This window comes from Acromyrmex echinatior, chromosome 6 (assembly GCF_024713525.1).
Source record: "Acromyrmex echinatior isolate Ae372 chromosome 6, ASM2471352v2, whole genome shotgun sequence".
In the NCBI taxonomy this organism is placed as follows: domain Eukaryota; kingdom Metazoa; phylum Arthropoda; class Insecta; order Hymenoptera; family Formicidae; genus Acromyrmex; species Acromyrmex echinatior.
This window is the reverse complement of record NC_141857.1, coordinates 2,471,995-2,494,566: the sequence shown is the minus strand read 5'-3', so window position 1 is coordinate 2,494,566 and position 22,572 is coordinate 2,471,995. Positions and strand designations below refer to the sequence as shown.

Here is a 22,572-nt window from a genome sequence, read left to right as displayed (position 1 = left end):
TCTTCTCATAAATCAGCTTTTATACTTTTCACACGACATGTCTATCCTGAATACTTACAGTTGTTGCGCGATGTCGCCGACGAAGCGGAGGTCTCAGCCTCATTGCTGCAGCAGACCTTGAAGACGACCTTCATGTTGTGGCTGGTGCACCGTCCGCCAATGCGCCTGTGAAGGTCATCCTTGGACGAGGTGCTGATGAAGTAGTAATCGTGGCCCGGGAGGAATTCGAGGCCCCCAGGTTGCGGCGTAAACGGCCTAAACGTGATGGTAAAGTACATCGTTTTGCGCGGCTTGTCGCACACTGCTATTACCCGCGGACTCGGGTTCGTTATCCGACATGTTTCGTACTCCTCCTTGGACACCTGCAAAACGTCCAAGAGAAATCTTGCGGTCAATTGCGACGGTATAATCGATCGGCGACACGGGACGACACGCGGATCGGCGACACCGATCGCTGATTGACTACTGTGAAAGGTACCATCTTAGCGTTTCCCCCCCAGCGAACTGATTCCCGTGCTCTTCAGCAGAAGAGGGCTTCATTGTCGGAGCTAATCGTCGTGTAGGAAGAACGGCGGAGACAATGGAACAACGGATGGCGGAGAGTGGAGGGACAATCAAGTGGATCGAAACGATTAGGTCGCCGACGACGCAGGAATGGTCTTTGGGAGGTTTTGCTTTGCTCAAGAGGGTGGACGCCACCAGAATGTTTGATGGCGTCCATGAAAGCCGAGAATCTGCCGCGGTATCCTGAATTGGTTATCGGGAGAATAAACGTTTGTAAAAACGTATCAATCGGGAATGCAGTGTCAGATTTTCGTCTTGGTATTAGCGACAGCTTTTTTTATCAGAATTAACTTTTAGCCAAAAATAATCGGAAAAAATCTCCGTGGCGAATAAAAATAAGCGGCAAAAAAATAAATTCTAACTAAAAAAGTAGAAAAAATATAGAACTTAATCTTTTTCATCTCAAAATCACGCATTAAATCGAGTTTAAAAATAGTGAAGGAGATCGTGAGATTGCCCAATGTGCTTATAGATATTTATATACGTCCAATATTTCTTTCAGTTTATCAATAAATCTATGTTTCGGTATGCTTGCTAAAGAGCGGATGTCGTTTTGGATGTATAACGAAAGCGGGTTAAAGAACCAGTTTCAAGTAGCAGCTGTCTAAACATTCGCAGACTCCGATCGACAATTTCTTACGTCCAATATGACTGAAGTTGTCATAGACATCATACGTTATGATTTTGCATCTAAATGCATCGAAGAGGAAGGTTGCATTAATTCGGCTATCGATATTAAGATAAATATTACATAAAATTAACTTACGTTGTAGATGATGTACTTCTCAGCATCGTCATCAACATACGTGTCCGGTGGATACACAGGACATATTATATTGACTTGATCGTATTCGAACATTGCGTTGTTTTTGTTCACGTCAATTATATGATCTGTGTTGTCTATTCGAAATCTGTAACATAAAAAAATCAATAAGAAGAGATTAATAAAATTCTTGATTAAGGGAACAATTTTTATCTATGACGTTGCGCAAACATAAATTTATCTTATACTAATACCAACGATAAGTAAGAGTTTCATCACATCATTTATTCGATGAACTTTCCTTATCCGATTGTTATCTATATTGGGAGTAAATATTTCTCTTTAAATGAAACGATTACTAGCAAATGCATGTTTGGAGAGACTACACATGAAAATTTTTACACATGATTTGCTGTAAATATATCTCTTTTAAAGTCTCGGAAGCGAACGTTTCTCGAAGAAGATCATATTTCTCGCAGACTATGGCGATGCAACGCATACCGTCGTTTCCGTGCAGCAAGTTCCAGGACTATCCGTGAAACATTCGCGAGATACCGACGCCTCCGGTGGAGTCTGAGGGGAGAAGCGAGAGGGACTACAGAGACCAGCGTCCCTACGGCCTGTCGGTAGCCAGGTTAGGAAAGGAAGAAAAAGAAAAGACTCGGACTCGCCCTCGTAAGCACCCAACGTCAGATAGGCAGGCACCCATGGTGTCGAAGCATCGCGCAAGTGTACGTACTGGCTCTTGTACAGGATGCTTCAGAAACAAACGCACGATTCTCTTGAACCGACTTGAACTTTCTCGTTAACAAAATGAAAATTCCAACGACTATTCTCTTTTCCCACATTTTTCGATATTGATATCTAAATAATTTAATTTTATATCATACTGAGGTAAAATTTATACAAAATTAAATAAGAGCTCCAGTCATTCTAATCGCTGACAAGTCGAACGTTATTGACGCTTCTACATTGAAGCGATCACGGTTTCGCTTGACTTGGCACTTTCTATCCCGAGCTTGAACACCCTGTACATTTACGCGGGTGCGAGTATGCGCTTAGCCTAGCGATCGTGTACACATACACGTGCACACGTACACGCGCGCGCGCGCGTCACTGCATTATGTAGCGAGTTCGCCGATCAGGATACTTGGGGAGGATGGAAGAACGAAAGGTCGGCGGATGAGCAGTGGAAGAAGAAGAGGAGGTGCAGAGAGAAGAGGTGGCGGACGGTTCCTATATAACCGGTTCTTACCGCGAGCACTCTTGCACACGCTAATACGCGCTCCGTAAGTCGAGGTGTACGCAACAGTGACGTCTCCCTATTCCGCGTCGACCTATTTCGTATTCGCGAATCGGCGAAAACTGCGCCGTCATTCAATAAAATTATATAAGTCGCAAAGAAATTCGAGAAAAATTCAAAGATTCATAGATTGAGAAAAAAAAAATGTAATAAATTCAAATAAATATTTATTTGAATAGCACTAACTGAACATTCACTTACAGTAAATAAATATTTACTCAATAAAAAATGATACTAAATCAAATTAATAGTTTTTCTTGTATCGAATAAATATATGTTTACATTTAGTATTATTACTATGTGAACAAATATTTATTAAAATTTAATTTTCATTTTTAATTCTTTCAATGTACTCAAACATAGGAAGAACATAGGAAGGTTTTGCTAAAGTATTTAAAAATTCAACTAGATATGTATAGATCTGAATATAAATTTTGTTAGATCATCAAAATAATTTATGCGTGTAAGACATTAATAATTTTGATAATATTTAAGAAAATTAAAATTATTTTCAGATTTATACCTTGTAAAATTTTTAAAGTAAAATCGTTTCTTCCGTGTATTTTATAATATTGCACGTTATATTAATATATACTTATAATATATGTGTAATACTTGTTTCTAACTTATTGAATATTTACAGGATATTTTACATATTATCTGTAAACCCACTTAACGCTCGTTGTTTATATCATTATCTATTTTCAAGCAAAATATCCTCTCTAGAAAATATTTATATTTTATGCATACACGAAGATACCTTGTCTCGTTACTGGCAGTCCGCGATTTCGTCGAACGGTATTGCATATTTCACCGCGTTGCGAACGCTGGGCGTTGTACCGTTTTTTACTTACGCGAGCTTCTCGATTCCTCGTTCGTTCAACGTTTAAGCCGTTTATAGATGCACGCACTGTCGAACGCGTCTACTTTTTGCGCGTGCATTCACGAGTGCGTCCAAGCCGCGATGTGGAGCTTTACACGAGTATATAACCGTATTTATTCTCTGTTTCTCGCTCTTTCTTACGCACATTTGCCTTCGCGCTGGTAGCGCACAAGTTTCTTACGTGTTTAGAATTTATCCGAGAGCTGGCAACACGTACACATTGCACGCATGGTAAAGTGTACAGGTATTTTTGTTGTTTATTCTCTCTCATGCTATCTCATGTGCGCTTCCGCGGTTGGATCTCGTACAATCAGCCACGGACGATATGAGCCGCAAATCGTACTTATCTTTTTCTAGTATTTAAGGTTTTGTTATCAACCTCAAATCACCTAAATATCAAAATCATACGATATATTTTATTATTTCTGCTTTGAAAATGGACGAACAGAAGATTCCGATTATATTAATCAGAATTCTGATTATCTCAACTAGAATTTGGTAGATTTCACCAGAAAATTCTAATTCGTCTATTTTCAATTAGAATTTTAATTAATTCAACCAGATATTTTTCTCAGTTCATATAGAGTTCTTTTGATGAGATTTAAATAAAAATTTTTTAATAATTCTATGCAAGTCTGTTGGACAGAATTTCTGTCCTATTTTTCTGTTGGATTTATTTCGTTAAATTTATTTTCCTGATTATGAAAATATAGATATGGGGAAACCGATAATTTTGGATTTATCCCCTTTTGTTCTTATTTATTCTAATGAAATCGTTAGTTTTTTTTTAATTTTTTATTATAAAATTTAATTCGCCTCCTCAATATTATAAAACATATAACATATATTTATAATTCCGCATATATATAAAATTATATCTTTTCATATTATATTATTTTTTAATACAATTTAAATAAAATTTTCGGATAATCTTATTCGAAGCTTCGATTTATTTCGTTAAGCTTGTTTGCCCGATTGTAAAAATACAGACATGACGAAACCGATTTACTCTCTTCTGTTCTCAGCTACAAAATTATGATGAAGTGGATCGATGGCAAATTTGTCAAACAATACGAACCACAAGTTTGATACAAACCACAAATTTGATATAAAGCTCCTCACACACGAAAGGAATAAGCATTTCTCACGCGCGTGTATGTATACCACGCTTGTCACACGGGAGACGTGCACGACGACGCTGTTAGAGGGAAATGCGGGCGTCGAATATACGCGTCCCGACGTTTCAGAGCGTTAACGGACAATCTCATAAGTGGGCGTGTAAGGGCTCGAAAATTGGAAGGTAGGCCGGACCTCGGCCAAATTAACGTTTGGCGATAATATCCGCTCCCTCTCGCTCGTCGTCTCTCTTCTTCTCTCCTTTCCGCTTTCTCTTCGCTATATCCTCCATTCTGGGATCGATCGGACCCGATGGTACTCTAAGCGCAACAACGACCCAAGAGCGGTGCGCGCACGAGGACTCCCGGAACACGCGTACCCACGCGTGCATGTGCGTGCATGTGCGTGCACATGCGGAGGCACGTGTGAGAGCGCGCGTGGGCGTATAGGACGTTTCGTTCACGGCGTGGCCATTCACGAATTTATTAGAGACCGTATATGTACGTGGCAGCCCGAATTACTCGTGATAAAAACGTATCGTTCTCCTTTCACCTCGTAGTTTCTCGACTTCCTCGAGAGCAAGAGGTTTTCAGGTTGTCGTCGTCGTTGTCGTCGTGGATAATGTACGCGGAGGTGGCGATACGAGCGAGAGCAGCTTAATTCACCGTTTTCGAAACATGTAGTCTCAAACGTGTTTAACTTTTCGCCCCGCCCGCAACGTTCGGTTCCTCTCTCTACGGTGGACTTTTTACTCGTCTGATTATTGCCATCGCCGGGTTAGGAACCCGATGAGTGGATCCGTCGCGTCTTCCTCTTAATCGCGAAAGTTCGACGGTAATCTGGCCTTTTCCCGGCCTCGTCCCGCCGCTCTAGCGTTGACGTTCTTTTTTTCCTCTCTTCTTTCTTGAACATCATGGGTACCATGAGCTATAAAAGTAAGATCGCTCTTTCTCTTCTCCATTCTCCTCTTTTAGCCGCTACAAAGAACGATTCTTCTATACGTACACATCGGTCGCGTCGGCCGGATGTGTTATTGGTAGTCCCGATGTGTGATTTAAAGGATCTCCCTCCGGGGAAAGGTGTCATTTGCATATACCTACGTATTCGTAGGATCCCTCGAGTACCCCTCGTATTAATGTGATACCTCGCCTCGATTCTTAACAGTTCTTTTCTGGCCTTAGGTAAACACTCGGCATGAATATGTATGCCACCTCGCCGGTGACCCGTTCGAGGTTTGAAAGTACCACGCAATGGACATCGAGCCCTGTTTCATAGTCGCGTGTCTCTATGCGATCGCTATATAGGATTGTCCTAACGATATATTATTGAGCGCTTGTATTATTCGGTGATTCTCAACTCGTTGCAATAGAGAATAACGGTGCGTTGGATGATAGGAAAACGTGATCGCCATCTCTCTATTGATGCAGGTAGCTAAGTATGAGATATTGCTGGCTGGAGGAATATTATTTACGATTTAATGCGGGATTATCAGTTTTAATTCCATTCAAAACCAGAGAGTACCTTTTTTAGACTGTCTCGTAAAATAATAATAATCATATGCTAACCGGTCGTTAGTTACGTAGCTTAATCCTAACATTTTTCTGATAATCGTGGCATGCATAAATGTGAGACGTAAACAGTTGAAAGATAAATGGAATAAAATAAATTTAAAATAATGTGAATTGTTAAAAAAATAATAAGGCGAGCGAAAATGATATGCATAATTTTTAATATTACATTATCACCAAGAGACATCGGTCGGACAGCAATCTTCAAGTGATTTCCGTACGAGTGCAAAGTAGATTTGGTCGTCAACACCGCGCCATAACACTCTACCTCTAACTGTCTTCATTAATTCCCACCACTGTCTAGCCGACGCCAATCAACTACCAAGTGAATCCTGCGAGAGGGTCTTCCTAATTGGAATCGCAAAAAAGTGGGCGTGTTCCGATCGTTCGAATCATTCCTGCGGATTTCTGTCAGCCAGTCGGCGACGGCAATTTTTTTATTCTACAATTTCGACGCCTATAACTAAAATTGCGTTTCTCAACGCTTTCATTTTGCTGTACGATATATAGATATTTTATGATTACGATGATTATGATATGAATTAATTTCAGATGAAGCTGTCATTCAACTTTTTTCGTGCGAAAATATAAAATAAAAAAAGACAATAATTAAAAATGAATTTTTATACTGTTGCTATACGATATGTAATTTATAATTATTATGATAATTATGATTATGACATAAATTAATTTCGGACGTAGGCTATCGTTCAATTTTTTTGTGCAAGAATATAAAATCAAAAAGGATAATAATAATTAAGAATGAATTTTTATACTGTTGCTATACTATGTAATTTATAATCATTACGATTACAATAATTATGATTATGGCATGAATTAATTTCGGACGTAGCTATCATTCAACTTTTTCCGTGCATAAAATCGAAAAAGATAATTTAAAATAAATTTTTATACTGTGTGCCGTTAACAAGTCAACGTCCCAGTCATTATACGCGTGCAACGAGAAAATTATATGTAGCACGCAGGCAGGTTATTTCGATCGTCTGCATCGGGGAGGGTTAATGCAATCGTCACGATCCGCCGTTCGCCGGATTCACGCCGCGATGTTGAAACGAAAGCGCGAACAAAGCGGAGAAGCGGGTTAACCTGCCTGACCGAAAGGCGAGCAACGAGGCGATATATTCGCCCACAAAAAGTGCCTTATGTTCCCGATCCTTGACCCTCGCGTGTCGTCAAATTGAAAGAGAAGATTCCGCGGCACCGCGAAGCGCGCGAGACGAACGTCGCGCGCGCAATTCTCAAAGCGTTGCAAGCGTTCGCGCGGACTCGACGGTGGGACAAAGCCTCTCGGTGAGAAACCTCGGTGAGAAAAGCGTACTCACGTGCGTCGTAAAGGAGAAGGATACGAAGAGGAAGAGAAACGCAGAAAGATTGCAATGGAGAAAGAAAATAAGACGTCTCGTACAGGGACGACGAAATTTGGGCCAGCTGGTATTCAGAGTCCGTTCTTATTTTAAGACCGTCTTAAATAATTTCTTAAGATGTTAATGCGGCCTGCATTCACTGCTGGATCTATACTAAGGCATAAGTTAATTACAGAATAGTATTAACATCTTACGACATTACTTATGATCTTGAAATAAGAATCAACTATGAATACCAGCCTCTGACTGGTTTGGGACATACTTAAGACAGTAAATATCTTAAATATATAAATCAACTAAATGAATAGTCAGCACTATTATTTTCTTACGCGCTCCGGAAGCAATTCCCTCAATTAGATTTGCATTAGATAATAATTCACCAATGCTTGTTTAATTGACTTTAGGGGTTCATGGAGTTTCAGCGCGTCATTCTATTCTCTCTCTCGCCACTTCTCAATTAGGAAATTTAATAAGTATCTCTGTCGCGGGATCGTTTGACAGAGCTGTAAACTTGGAACTTGAGTCTCATTGCTTTACATATGGATGCGCCCCTGCCGGTGAAGAGAAGGCGGAGAAACACAGATGAAACGGACGCTCGTGCACCAACTGTAAGCGGGATATTCTGGCAGGAATATCAAAGCCGGGACCGCGTCAAAGAGCACGAAGAGAGCGAGCGCGCGGAAAGAAGAAAAGAAAAGAAGGGAGAAGGAAAGAGGGGAAAGAAGCGAACGGCAAAAAGGACACCGTGAACGCAGCGTGGACGTTACGGCTTCGAGACCACCGCTTGACTCTTTCATTCATCATGTTCATTCCTCAAACGGGCATTGTACCCGTTGTGACGTACGTGTGTGATGTACGTTTCTTTCTCTCCGTTTTGCGCGACGTGCACCAAGTCGTAATATTCGCGGGACCGCAAATCGTAAACGAAGATATAAATTTAGTTTGCGCACTCACGTCGACACGTGAATTTATCGCTCTTAATGTTGTTTTGTCTCGCAGTTAAGAGTTAAGATTAAACATACTAACGTAATAATTTAGCTTACTGAATCTCTTGTTCTAAATGACATCCTAACTAGTTCTTGAATAGCAAGAATGTTGAATATCATAGAAATCTTCAAATAAGAGATTGAATACCGTTTAGACAACTTTTTGATTAGTCCGTTTGGTTCGTCATTTCCGCATACTCAGAATGATGCTTAAGATAGAATGAGATGCATGAATTCTATATCAGTCTACCCAAAATTCTATCTTAAACGTTTGATATTTATAAGTAAAGTATTTATAAGTAAATAATATTATAAACCACAGAATCGTATTCGACATCTTAAGACACTATTCAAAATGGTCTTAGAATAAGAATGGACTATAAATGTACCTTAAATAAAAGAGAATGGATATTATTTAAACAACTTCTGATTAGTCCATATTTTTCAGACCTATTTAAGATAAAATGAGATATATGTACAAGATATAAAAGGAGATGCGTGGATATCTCATTTTATCTTATATATATATATATATATATATAATCTATCCCGTTTTATCTTAAGCAAGTCCTGAAAGATATGGTGAATCAAAGGATCTCTATAAATATACCACAATCCGAGAGTGACGTCCCACGAACAAGTCCAAGTAAATCGGCAAAAAATTCCTCCTCGCTCTCGTGAGTCGTTACGTTAAGAAACATCCGACAAAAGGAAAGGCAGGAGAGCAAGGGAGCGTTAATTTTCCGCGTGAAATCCGAACGGCGTGGGTATAACGCGTCCGGGGCGCGGAATCGTTAAAGTCCATTTCTCGGAAGGCGCGTATCGGGGCCCTTCGCAGTTTCGCACCTGCCCGGTTCGACCGACAGTTGCAAGTGCTCCGCAGAGAGCATCGTGCGTCGCACCGTGATTGGTTCCCCCGAGGGTGATTTTATTTCCGTCCGATACACGCGGGCCCTTTGTCACCCTCCCCCCCCCCCTCTTCGCCCCCCCGACAGTTGCATTCGTATTGCACTTTCCAATTTCCGTCGGTGTCGATCGCGCTGCGAGGCAGATGTACAATGGATTTGTCGTGCGCGCACTTTTCGCTTTATCGATTTCCTTCGCATGATATCCAGAAGTTTGCTGACACGCTCGCCATCTTTTCATCGAAGAATTATTCATTCAATCACAAAATGATAGTCGGTAGCAGCAATGTTCCTTTCGCCCTCCCCCCCTCCCTCTAGTTTATTAAAAAATCGATATTTTTTTAAATACAAAAATTAATTCAGATCTCCAGAATTATGATAAATAAGATAAATTATAACCTAAATAAATGTAAGGTAATAAATTAGCTGCAAAGCAATATAAAGAGGCTAAAAGACGAGCAAAAATTAAAGATGATAAATTTAAATAATAATAAATAATTTATTTTCTACTCTCTACATTTGAATCGGTGAACAAGTATGCCACTGGTAGTCAGTGAATGAAAAAATGTGAGATCCCTAATCAATCTAATCTTTATTATGTGATCTAACTAACCTTGTTTTAGAGCATAAATTCAATGAATATGATATTGGAAGATTGAAATGCAAATATCAATATTTTAATTATATAATGCTCAAACGTTCTTCTTTTTTTAGTTGAACTTCACTGATTATCCAGTGCCAATATGTCACTAATTAGTGACTAGCCACTGATTCAGATTTAGAGAATAAAGATTTTTAGAAGGACAAGGATATTTCGATATTTGATTATTATTTACCTTACTCTTCAGTAATAATCAAAAGAATAATACAAATAAAGATACTAACATTGTCAAGTTAAAATTGAGGAGACTTTAACATCAATTGAAATTACCTAAAATTTGCGTTAGTGTAAAGCGCTGGTACATTCAACGTGATGAATACATAGTATTCATATCTCATTCATACTTAACGTAAAATCTGGTTATTTGATTTTCAATCTAAAATAACATTGCATACATATGAGACTGATAAAACTCCCGGATTGGCTCTTCTGAAAGGCATGGGGCTCTCTCTCCGGTAACATTTATGAAAAGACGGATTTACGCGATTCACGGACCCTTCAATTCTTTTGTATTCTCGCAGCCTCGTTCATTCTTCAAGTGCTGCGGTTCGGCAGATCTCTCACGGCAATATCTCGTGTTTCGCACGCATGTATCGTGCTACCCTGCGAGATGCAATAATTGGTTGTTAGCGCCTACACACCTATCATTTGCAACTGCAGTGCGCGGTAGCGTTACTTGCACGCGGCCGATATTCAAAAACTGCGGTGGCGTGGCAGCGATGTAAACGTAGGCTCTATAACAACTTCCTGGACGATGGAGCCTAACCCCACGAGTCCGCTTAATGCACGACATTAAGGCGTTACGTAAATGCGTCTCGCGTGCTGCGTGCGGGTGACTCGTCGTCGGTGTCTTTGGACGTCTTTCTCCATTAAGGCGACCCGCGACGTTATTATTAGTTACCTTCAAATATTTATCGTATTCTTCCTCCGGACTCTCTGTCGCCTGTCGCTCGACGGATTCGTCTCGTGCAGGCTATTCTCGTATTCGGGCTAAGTAGAGACTTACGGAGAATCGAGAGTTAACCGAATTCGTCTGATATGTGAAAATTAATTCCGTTCTTGGATTATTTAATAAATTGTCCCAAATATAGATAGATGTAAGATTGATAGTCTAACGGATGGAAATAGGTTATGCTTAATAAAACACAGACTGCTATTTGTGTCTGATGTATAGCAGTCTTTAAAATAATCATAAGTCAAAATTGTTAGTTATTAGATTGTCATTTAAAATTTTACGCAGATTTATAGATAAATGTGATTACATATTTCTTTAACATGGAGAGAAGCAAGTGGAAGGAAAATGTTCCGTGATATTATGGAAGAAACATGATGTAAAAATAAAATAAAAAAAAAACGAGAAAATCTCTCCGGAAAAGTTAGTAAATATTAGATTAATTTTTCTTAATTAAATTCTTAATTAAATTCTTTTCAGATAATAATTGAATTCGCCAATTGTTAGGATAATGTGCATTTACGTCGAGAAAAAGAGATGCCACGAAGTAGAAGATAGGCGGAAACGAGTACCGGAATTCGCGTGCATTTCCTCCATCCGGGAAAAAGCGGCATAGTTGCGTCATTCGCGTCTCGCGCATTTGTTACGCCAATCTCTCGTGTCTTTTTGCCATGGCCGCTGGGGCAATCATCGCGCGAGCGTGTTGCTGGAAAAAGAGCCAAGAAAGAAGTGCTGCCCTCGAGTTCTGGTGTAATGCAGCCTGGAGCCACGGCGGCGAGGGAAATGTTAGTTAACGAGGCGTCGGGTGATTTTATCCTCCCTAGAGAGATAAAATTCTGTTTGCATCGACGAGTTTTAACAGTATCGTGAACAAAATACCGCCAAACGGTCAGTAATTTGTTGAATTTCAGATCGTCCGAAATAATCCACTATCGATAGTACCTACATTTTGCTCGTTGTTTCACGAAACGATAAAGCGATTCACTGATTCGCTCGTTAACGAATTAATGAGACCGACGATAGTCTTACGTCACTTGGTGGAAGCTGCCAGACTGTTTGTACGATCGACGAAGACTCCGCGTGAGTCGTGTATTTAATATAAAAAGATGATTCACGCGTAGAGTGGTGTTCAAGTTGCATTGGAGTGAATCACTGGCTGTCGGTCGCATGAAAACTATAACGCTTTCGACAGAAATAGTGCTGGCATAACGATGAAACACTGACGTTTCGATAAGACTGCAATTTCCTGAGATACGAAAATTATTCAGTGAGAAAGTCTCGCTTTCGCAATGAATATGATTTTCCAAGTTGTTAGTGTGAGAAAGTCGCTGTCGGAGTTCAAGCGTTATTCAAGATTCTTGCCTGTAATCTCGGATTTCTTAAGTGATGGTACCTGAGTCGTTTCATACTAATAATAATTAATATTTTTTAACGACAGTAAAATCTTGGGACGTTGAAATTGTTATACCATATTATAATAACAAGAATAAATGATAACATTAAATATTTAAAATCTTGTAATAAAAAAAGATTACAAGATTTCTTATAAATAAAAATTCTTGAATAATAAACAGTAGTTGTTCCATTTTTTTAAAACTTGTATGACAAACTATTTTTGGGTGATGCGATCGTCAAACCGCCCATCCCATTTCCTTTATGTCTTTTCTTTTACCTTCGACAAATATAATCCGTTTTATGAGTATCACTCAGGGATTGTCGCCTTTTCCATCGCATTTCTTTTATCTATCGTACAACATTATCTGTATCTTCTTGTCGTCGACTCGCACAGCGCGATGTTTCCGAAGGGAATGAGGCACATAAAACCTTCCGTCTCTCGAGAAAGATCTCTCTCGATCAATCTCGAGAGTTGGACGAGCTCTTACCGATAATAAGAATCGTGAAGTAACATTTCGAATGCTGTCATCATGCTAAGTAATTTCGCGAAAGAGGTGCGCTACGGAAATGTTTACGTAAGATTCGAAAAAATCAAAGAAATAAATAGGAAATGGAAAAGAGGTAAAAACGCGTTATTTTTATCATCTGGAATTCTCTTGTTGGTTACCAAGTCATTCATGTTCCTCGATTTATAGTCGTAGGTGGATACAACGACCGTATTGATACAACGACGAGGCAGAAAGTTGGCTGCGAAATATGGCGAACGGAATTGACTTTGACATCACTTCGTGACTTTTATTAGAAGGTTTTTAGCCCACGCCTATAGTCAAAGTTCATCGATCCACGCGCGCCACGACGCCGGGCGTCCTATTAAAAGCCGCCTCCACCGCCTCCGTCGCGCGAGACGCGGGGTCGAGGCAGTAAAGTGGCCGGACGGACGGAGTGTCGGTGTCGACCGGGGGAGAGAGAGATCAGAGGGCCGACGTCGAAAGAAATAGTTCGCCGGCGAGAAACGCACAAGAGGCGAGCGCACGTGTTTTCGGTGCTCGTGCGTCGTCTACGACGGCGCGCTCCGTCGATTTATCAAACGCGACGTCGAAAGGCGCGACAAGCTATCGCTTTCATCCTTTGCGTTCACGCCACGGCTCAACAGGTGATAACACGAGCGAAACATGGTACCGCCGTTGTCGCGATCTGGTACTTAATTAGCGCCGTCAATCGATTTTCTGAATTTTGGAAGTACGGGAAGACGAATTTGACTATGTATATATAAAGTGTCCCAGACGCCCTAATTTCAACGGGACAGACTTTCGAGGTGCTTGTCCCACTGTTCAAACATGTTTCCGATTTTAGCAGAAACTTGCCAAAAAGTCTCGCGCAATAAAAAATATTTCATGAATTTTGCCACATTGTAAAATCATGAAATATATATTATCGCTTCTAAGAAGTAATGCAGCAGTTGAACGAGTTTTCTCTGCAATGAACAAAGTGCGAACAATGAAAAAAATTCAACTTTGAGCTTATATTTTCAAAGTCACATTAATGACAAAAATTAATTTTGATTTTAATTATCAAAAATTTTATACTCTGTCTCTTTTTTTCATCGTTTTTATTAAAGTAGATAATTTCTATAGTATGATAAATATTAATGTATTATTTTTTAAAAATAAATTATTGTATTTATCTTTACATTCATAGCTCCTCTTCCAGTTTAATAAAGTTGTTCTGCTTTAAATTCGAAAATAGCCAGTTATTACTTTAGCACAATACACAAAAATAGTATAAACTACATAGATAATAGAAAACAATGTACATTGAATTGTATATTCTCAATCTATTGAGCAGAGATAATTGGAATTTTTCAATTTTTGTTTTTGCAGGAAAAGAAAAATTAATGATTACACAAGTATGTGATAATAAAAATTAAAATCATTTAGCAAATTGTGTTTCAAAATTGTATTATACAAATACAAACTGTATCTTATTTCACTTAGTGCTATAAATTTTTTTTAAATAAATTTTATCGAATAATTAGAGCGATAATTAATTTTAAAAATTCGTATGTTGTATAAAATAATCTACTGAAAAAGATATGAAGATTGCACTCTTGGTATTTGACATTACAAACCAATTGTTCAATATATAGCGACGAACTCTATTTTTCGTAGGTTGATCTATGAGAATTAATAGCTAAAAACTTTGTGTCGTCGATTTATTGCAGTTGGAAACGCCACGTTGGGTTAAACATTTGTTCGAGTTTACAACTGCTATTATTTTTATGTTCGTTGCTTTCGTACGCCCTGGAACGATCATTAATCATTAATACATCGCAGACACGAAGAAGAGCGACCTATACTTTCCAAGTTTAAAACGTTACGATTAATACAGTTCAATGAATTCGTAAAGAATTGGAAGCTACATTTTATTACTATAAATTATTTCTCGAAGATCAGCCGAATGGCTGTTGCCTCCACAGAATAAGAAGAATTATTGATTAACGGGCAAATTGTGCCCCTCCGCGCATAAATTTATATCCTTTTTTTAAAGTAGCTGAGCTATGCCATGCCTCGACTACATTAAAAATGATTTAATTGCAAGTTTCCTAATTTCAAGCTATTCGCTTTATACCGGCAATATTCATCGTGAGAGTAGCGAGAAACCGAGCGGTCCACGATGACATTTGACGACGGTTTAATTTTACGATCGTTGGGTTTATGAGGCTCTCGAAAGTCGATTAGGAGAAATCATTCTTGGACGGAGTTCTTCGTCGTTGCCACGATCTTAGTCTCCGAATTTAGGAAGAAAGCGCAGAACTCACGATGACCTTGGCACGTTACGACTTCCTCGGGTTTATAACTGATACCGGGTCCGTGTACGAAGAAAGTCGACGAGAGGTTTATGATTGTGGGAATACTCGTTCCTTATGGTACATTAAGGACAAAAAAATACTTACATTCAAATAAAATTCCAGGAATTGGAAATTGGAGGATAATATCGTATACGGATCATCTTATCAAGGGATATAATTAACTAATCCATGTACTTATGCAATTTGCTTTCCAATAATTTCGAAATAGCTCTCTTATTATATATACCGAGTTATTTAAATAAATAATAATTATTTAATAATAATAATTATTAAAAATAATAATAATTATAATTAAATTAATATAATAATAATTTTATAAAAATAATAAAATCTTATTTTAAAATATTTTCATTTACATTTTATTAATTACATCTACATTTAAAATTATTAATGTTAATAATGAAAAATATAACGTCCATTGAATTTACAATAAAAAAACTTCAATATCAAATTGATCAAGCAATCTGCAAATAAAAGTACTTGTGACATAAGAAAGAAGACAGAAAATACGATTGCTAGAAGTTACAGCCCGATAAAATCCACGATGTCAGATCGTAGCTTCCCGTTTCGTTTCTTATCCCGTTTGGTACGCGCAGGATTAATGTCCCGAGAATGCAGGACGCCCGTTCGAACCACTTGCATCAATTGCGATGTCAAGTTATCCGCTCACTCTCTGTGTTCAGATAGCACAGCATCGTACGGGCCAATCCCAAGTTCGATGTCTTCCGGGATGATATGACCGGCCACGACCGCCGCCGGATTTCTTCTTCGACGACTTTGGAGATCCGCATTGAGACATTTCTATCCGGTCGATATGGGCGGGATAACCCGAGTCCCGGGGCCCGGGGCCCGGGGCCCGGGGCTCAGGGTCGGGGCCCCGTTCACTTCGAAGCCAGAGTCAGATTCTCGGGTGGACTCCACCGTCGTCGTGTTGATATCCCCGCGATAGCTCCATTGTTCTTGGACATCGGTCGTGTGCAGGTAGGTACACGCTCGCGCGATCGGCCCGTCGCCGTCGCGACAGTTCGGGGTCACTTCCTAGTGCCGGGATGTTTCACACCAGCGTGACACATCGGCGCGGCCGTATAGTCACGAATTCGCGTGACCGCGTCGCGGAAAATCACTAGCCGCGTCCTAACAACGGGACGAGATGCATCTCCGTTCTGATCGCCATCGGTGAGAAATCAGCTTTCTCGTGTTTTACGTGAGGACATGCCTGCGTGTAAAATTGCTGGTTTAAGTAGGACAAGTAAAAAAAGAATATACATGGCATCATAATCTCGACTCTGGTTTGTATTCTACGAAATGGTACAATTTACGGTTTTTATTATTTGAATTTATAATAGTTAATTACACAAAATTGCAACAGTTAAAATTGAAATATATTTTTGTACATATCTATCACACGGGAAAAATGGTTTTGCTGAAATATCTAAAAATTTAACTAGATATAGATCTGAAAATAATTTTGTGAACCTATCAAAATAATTAGGATTCTTGAGTATGATAAAATTGATAAGCAATAATGCTGCAAAAAATGTTAATATTTTAGCAACAAGTTTAAGTGTTCTACATAATTATTTTGATAGTTCAAACAAAATTATTTTCAAATCTATATCTGTAATAGCTTTTTTAATATTTCAGCAATATCATTCTTTCCATACAGACTTGAATAAATTACGTTTATACCTTTATTATTATTATTATAATATTATATTTTTCATCTAGTAAACGATGTAAATAAGGAAAATTGTATTAGAAAATGAAAAAAACTTTGCGTATCTTTATAAATTTTGCGAGGTTTCCTTTATTCTTTTTAAATTCTATTTGCGCTAGAATAAAATATGTTCTTGATGTATTCAATTTGTTTTAACAAATAGATTGGTAGTATTTGTATTTGTCAAACATGACAAATTTCTGAGACATATCCGAAAAGTGCAGGTACCTACATCTGTCAAACACGACATGTTTTCTGAGATGTATCTAAAGTATCACGATGTTATCGATTCTTTTTTCAATATCAGGAATTCAATTCTCAAGCTAGATAGGAAATTGTAGCTATCGCTTTCTTGGAAAATTCACTATTTTATCTCTTAGTGAGATAACGTTTCGATCGATTATGATGGTAGCTATTTTACATAGGATGCACTGCATGTCTGTTTTTTGATATATGAAACGTTACATCTGCTAAAAATACTTTGTTGTTTATCCCTTTTTCTTATCCCTTTTTTAATAAATTTATCGCGAATGAAAATAAAAAGAGAAGATAAAATAAATTTATAGCGAAAAAAAATTTCAACTAAAGATTTTCATTTATATAAATATCTCAGTTTAAAAATTAAAAAATATTAATATTTTCCTTAAATGTCTTTTCTTAGAAGACAATCTTTATTATTGCGTCGCAGAAAGTAACACAAGAATTTCCATAATGATAATCATACGTAAGTATGTATGTAATCGCTAACAACTACGGAAAAATTATGAAAAACTAAACGATTAAACGTAACAAATTAAGCACTTCTCTCTAAATTAATGAGCACAAGTCAAGTATAATTATCATGTATAATTACCACGGGTTATTTCGTATAATCCGTAGTAATTATGATAATTACCTTTCTCGTCAATCATCACAGTATATATATTATGCTACGAATTTCCGTAATAATTACATATTTCATTTTTTTTCGCGCGATTATGAAGAAGATTCGCATAATCTTTAATATGATAACCTTACTATTGTTTGTACACGTGAACAGGAAGTCGTTGTTATCCTTTATTTTCGATAGAATACTTCCACATGTGCAAAACTTCTTTATCGCATTCCATTCGTCTGTCAACATTTCGACAATTCCTTCGAAGAGTCCTCGCGCATAAATCACGCCTTCGTTCGTACCTGCCATAATCTCCAGCGTCGTCAGTACTTGTTCTAAGGAAATAGACTCGTCATTCCTTTACGACGTGTTAAGGAGCAAGGTAAACATCGGGACCATCGTCCTCGTTGACGTTGAGCCGGTTCGAAGTCTTACCTCCCTTGATTTTTTACCTCAGCCCTGCCGCACGTGACTTTCGACGTGTCGAGTCCATCTCCAGCAGTAGGAAGAGGATAGAAAGATAAGGTACCGCCCTCTTGGGACTTCGGTCGCCACCACGTGCGGTATACCCTTGAGAATAAAGGACCTCGGGTCCCAAAATCCGGGTCCCATAATCTGCACGCTGGGGTACGGTTCTATATTTATGCGACCAAGGCAAGTGGTTGTGCCAATACGGGGCCGGCAAGTGGTACGGAAATTAACCTTGAGGAGCATTCCCCTCCGGCTTACTCTCCCTGGTTACACCCCTTTTTTCCTCGCAAATATCTCGGTCGTCCTTGTTGGCCCGGAAGGTGAATAAGGGCCCCGGTCTGCGCGGAGACTCGGGGCGGAGTAGCTACGGTATAAATCTCGATGCCCTAGACAAATGGAAAGGGGTGGGGGAGGGGATTTCTAACGGTGTGTTCTTGCTTGGAGTCCTGCGTGAGCATGCCACGAGGCTTCTCTTTGTTCTTCGAAGGACAACGCGCCGGGCGGCGTTCGACTTGTTTGCTTCGCAATCCTTAGATACTCGCACCGATGCAGTTTTCATGAGGCGATTCCGTTCGCGTTCAAGGTCGCACTACCGCAAAGAGTGTTCGTGTTGGGTCCGAACTGAAGAATGAGTTTGCAAGCGAGAAGCTACAAGAATAATCACCCAGCAAGAGATATGATCTTACTTCTTTCAAAGTGGTTCGGATCGATGGCGATGAAAATACGATTTAGATTAATAATTATACTGCGGATAAGTCTGGACAAATGTAAGGCGAGCGATAGAAAAAAATTGAAAACAAAGAGAATAAAGGTACAACAAAATTGAAAAGATAAAAACAACAGGTTCATAATAGTTTTTCTTTCATTTCTACATGTAATATTGTTATAAATCATAAAATATATTTCAAAGCTACATCTTGCGCTTTAAAATTTTGTTTTCGTGATTTAAAACCATGTTAACGAATTTTTCTTCTCCGCGAGATTTTATGGTCAGTGATCACGAAAATTATGGAACTTTACTCGAAACCGAGGAGGAGCCAATCGAACATAAATCCTAATATCCCTTAGACTTAGATGAATAGATTTTAACGGTGCGTATACGATTTCTAGACAAGGCCATGCGCTCGCCTTTGTCCGGCGAGGATAAACGTACAACAGAGCGGCAGTCAGTCATTTACGATTTTCAAGATTTAGCCGCGTAGAAAGACTCGCGTATATACCTGGGCTTCTCCCCCAAGGATTTTCAGGCCGGCTGCCAGGTATCCCGGATTATGTTCGCGTCTCCCTTTCGAAGATTTTCCCTCCGCATCTCTTCCGCGTCCTCCCTATCCCTTCGACGCACCGTTGAGTTTTCAGCAAATAATGGACCACTTGATTGTGGGTATCTTAAGTAAGGATGCGAGGGACATCTTCGTCATGGTACACGCTTCAGTCGTATCGTTTCACGATAGGGGAACACGAGATCCATTGTCGGGATTCGATGCATCACATCGTGGAGAAAAGAAATATTGCGGCTAGAAGTGGCGCGCATTGTTTGCCCATCATTGTCACGGAGGTTAATATTGAAGTGGTTTGTTGCCGGAATTTTTCGGGATCGCGCGGTTTAACAACAGATGTTCGCTGATGGGCGGAACCGTTCACCCCCGTGATGGTACATCGCATACAAATAGTGGAACCGAGTGGCCAAGATTACTGTTTTTATAACATACAGTTACAATCAAACCGTTTGTTATAGATGGAGCAAATTCTGGCAAGATTTTAGTAATTTTTTTTTATTTAAGAGAAATAATTTTTTATACAGTCATTACGGAATAAAATTTTGCGAATTTATAATAAACTTATAATTACTCGTAAAGCTTTGCTAAAAGCGTTTGAATCTAAAAAATCCGTCAGTGATTTCGTGATATTTTTTCTCGTATGATATTTATAGATAGAGCTCCGAAAAGGTGCACGTTGAGTCTGCGGACGAACTGCATCATCAATCATGAGGATCTTCGTCGATCGCGCAAGGTGCAATTATGGATATCCAGAAACGGGTGGCGGCCTCCGAAATACAAAGAATCCATTTCTGCACCCTTCCTCGCGTCTCGCGCGAGCATCTTTCTTCTCGCCGGTCGTCCCCTTTCTCCCGCGTCTCTCTCGCGTCTCTCCCGCGTCTCTCCTGCCCTTCGTTCTTCGCCCTCAAGAATCGACCTACGGCTGTTCCTTCGGAAACCATATATTTTTCGTTTCACAGTTCGCGGCGCCGTTGAATGCCCTGCCTCCATTCAGACGAGGGTGCATCTCCGTAGCAGCCGCCAGGTATAAATTCTGGCGTTGGCTACGCGCGTTCGATGGGGTGGGTGGGAAGGTAGGGCAGGGAGAAAAGAGGAGGAGAAAGATCGGTCCCATGGTAATCGATTACCTCCCCCGTATCCCCAGAATCCCATATAGTGACCGGCCCCATGGCCCGAAGATTGAACCTTCGATAACCGGTGCTCCTCTCTCGTTCTCCTCTCTTTTCCATCTCCTTCTTCTCCCTTCTTCTCTTCCTTCATCTCTTCTCTTGCCAACTCTTCCGAGTCGGTCGACGCTCTCGTCTATTTTCTCGCGTCGCGCGACGAAGGATATAATTCCCGACTCTCGGAAACGCTGCTAATTAAGCACGTTGCTTTGGCACTTACTTACAAAAGCATCTCCTTATGCGCCACGATCTTCCTATGTACGGCATAGATTGAGATACATCATGTGCCTCATGATGCGAGATAATGAACAAGGAAGCAAATCAGAAGGAGAAAATATATAACATAATAAATTTGTAAAATATGTACAATAATTGATGATCGCTGTTAATCGCGATTAGAGTTCCGGGTCGTGTTATCGGTGATTTTGAAGGAACTTCATTCGGGATTTTACGGCATAAATTTATGCTAATTAAGTCACAAACGACCTTTCTGCAGCGCTCACTGCTGGCGAAATGCTATATGAAGATGCGAACGTGCAGGACGGGGTCCTTCAAGGCGCCATTAAAACGCGCCGTTAATTACACGCCACATCGAAATGCGTACTATGCGCGTACTATGTAAGCGTGCACGACGCGCAAGATATAATTGAGTCGGGCGCATCTTTGGCCACGTATATACGTTCGTACGCACGTACACTCGCACGCACTCGGCGATGTGACGACGATCAGACGAACAGCGTAACTCGATATATTCCTAGTTCTAAGTTCTAATTATAATTCTGTGCGCAAAACAACTAATTGAGAGAACGATGCCGCTGACGTCACTTCACGAATTCCATGTTGCACCTTCGTGCCCGATCACCTTGTTATCATTTATCATTTGTTTCCGTACACTGTTAAATCTAGTGTCAAATTTATGTGAGTCGCCACTCCTACTAAATATTGTATATCGTCATTTTTTACTAAAGCGATAATTAAATTTGATACTATATATTGTAGTATTAAATTGACACTGTAGTGTTAAGTACAATCATGTTTTAGCATAAAATAACGATATGATTGAGTAGAAATAGTGGAGACTCTCATTAAGTTAAATTTGAGACTATAGATTTAATAGTGTATATTTATAAACGTGGTTTACGATTGTGAACAAGCAAGTAAATATATCATGCTTTGGTGTTAACCGACGAGGCAATTACATTTGATCTCCCTTATCTTCTTCGCTCGAAAGAACTCATGATAAAGTAATAGAAAATATGGTTATCGTAAGTCACGCGTAACTTGATACTAGATCAACATCTCTTTCATCTACCGGTTTATGTTTTCAAATTCCAACTACCAGGTACTTTAACAGATAATTCAATAATTCACGGCGTAGTCGGCGATGACGTAGTCAACAAAGATAGCTTAATTTTAAACTCAATTCTCGCTATGACAGTATAAAAGTTGGAGAATTAAAAATATTTATGGTTTAACATAAAATTGTACTATATTACAGAAATAATTTATATGTAAAATATTAAATTATTTACACCCACGCCCGTCTTGGAACTATAAGTTTTATCAGCAGATTGTCCTTCTCAGAAAGGATTTGTCTCTTTCGCAGTACGATAAGGGTCGACTAGGAAAACTGAGTGATATTCTTATCGCAAAGGATACCTGGAAAGGAATACTTGTGAATAGTCAAGAAATGAATATATTGTATACAAGTAAAAAA

General features: G+C 39.3%; 1 protein-coding gene across 1 annotated transcript in view; it reads right to left on the bottom strand.

Annotated features, from left to right (window-relative positions):
- The window catches only part of Ephrin (ephrin), a 64,011-nt gene that overhangs the window by 15,325 nt on the left and 26,114 nt on the right, over positions 1-22,572 (bottom strand). The window contains exons 2-3 of the mRNA XM_011054867.2: positions 1,331-1,475; positions 59-362 (exon numbers count right to left, since the gene is read on the bottom strand). Of these exons, the coding sequence (XP_011053169.1) occupies positions 59-362; positions 1,331-1,475 (449 nt within the window). The remainder of the gene's footprint in view (positions 1-58; positions 363-1,330; positions 1,476-22,572) is intronic.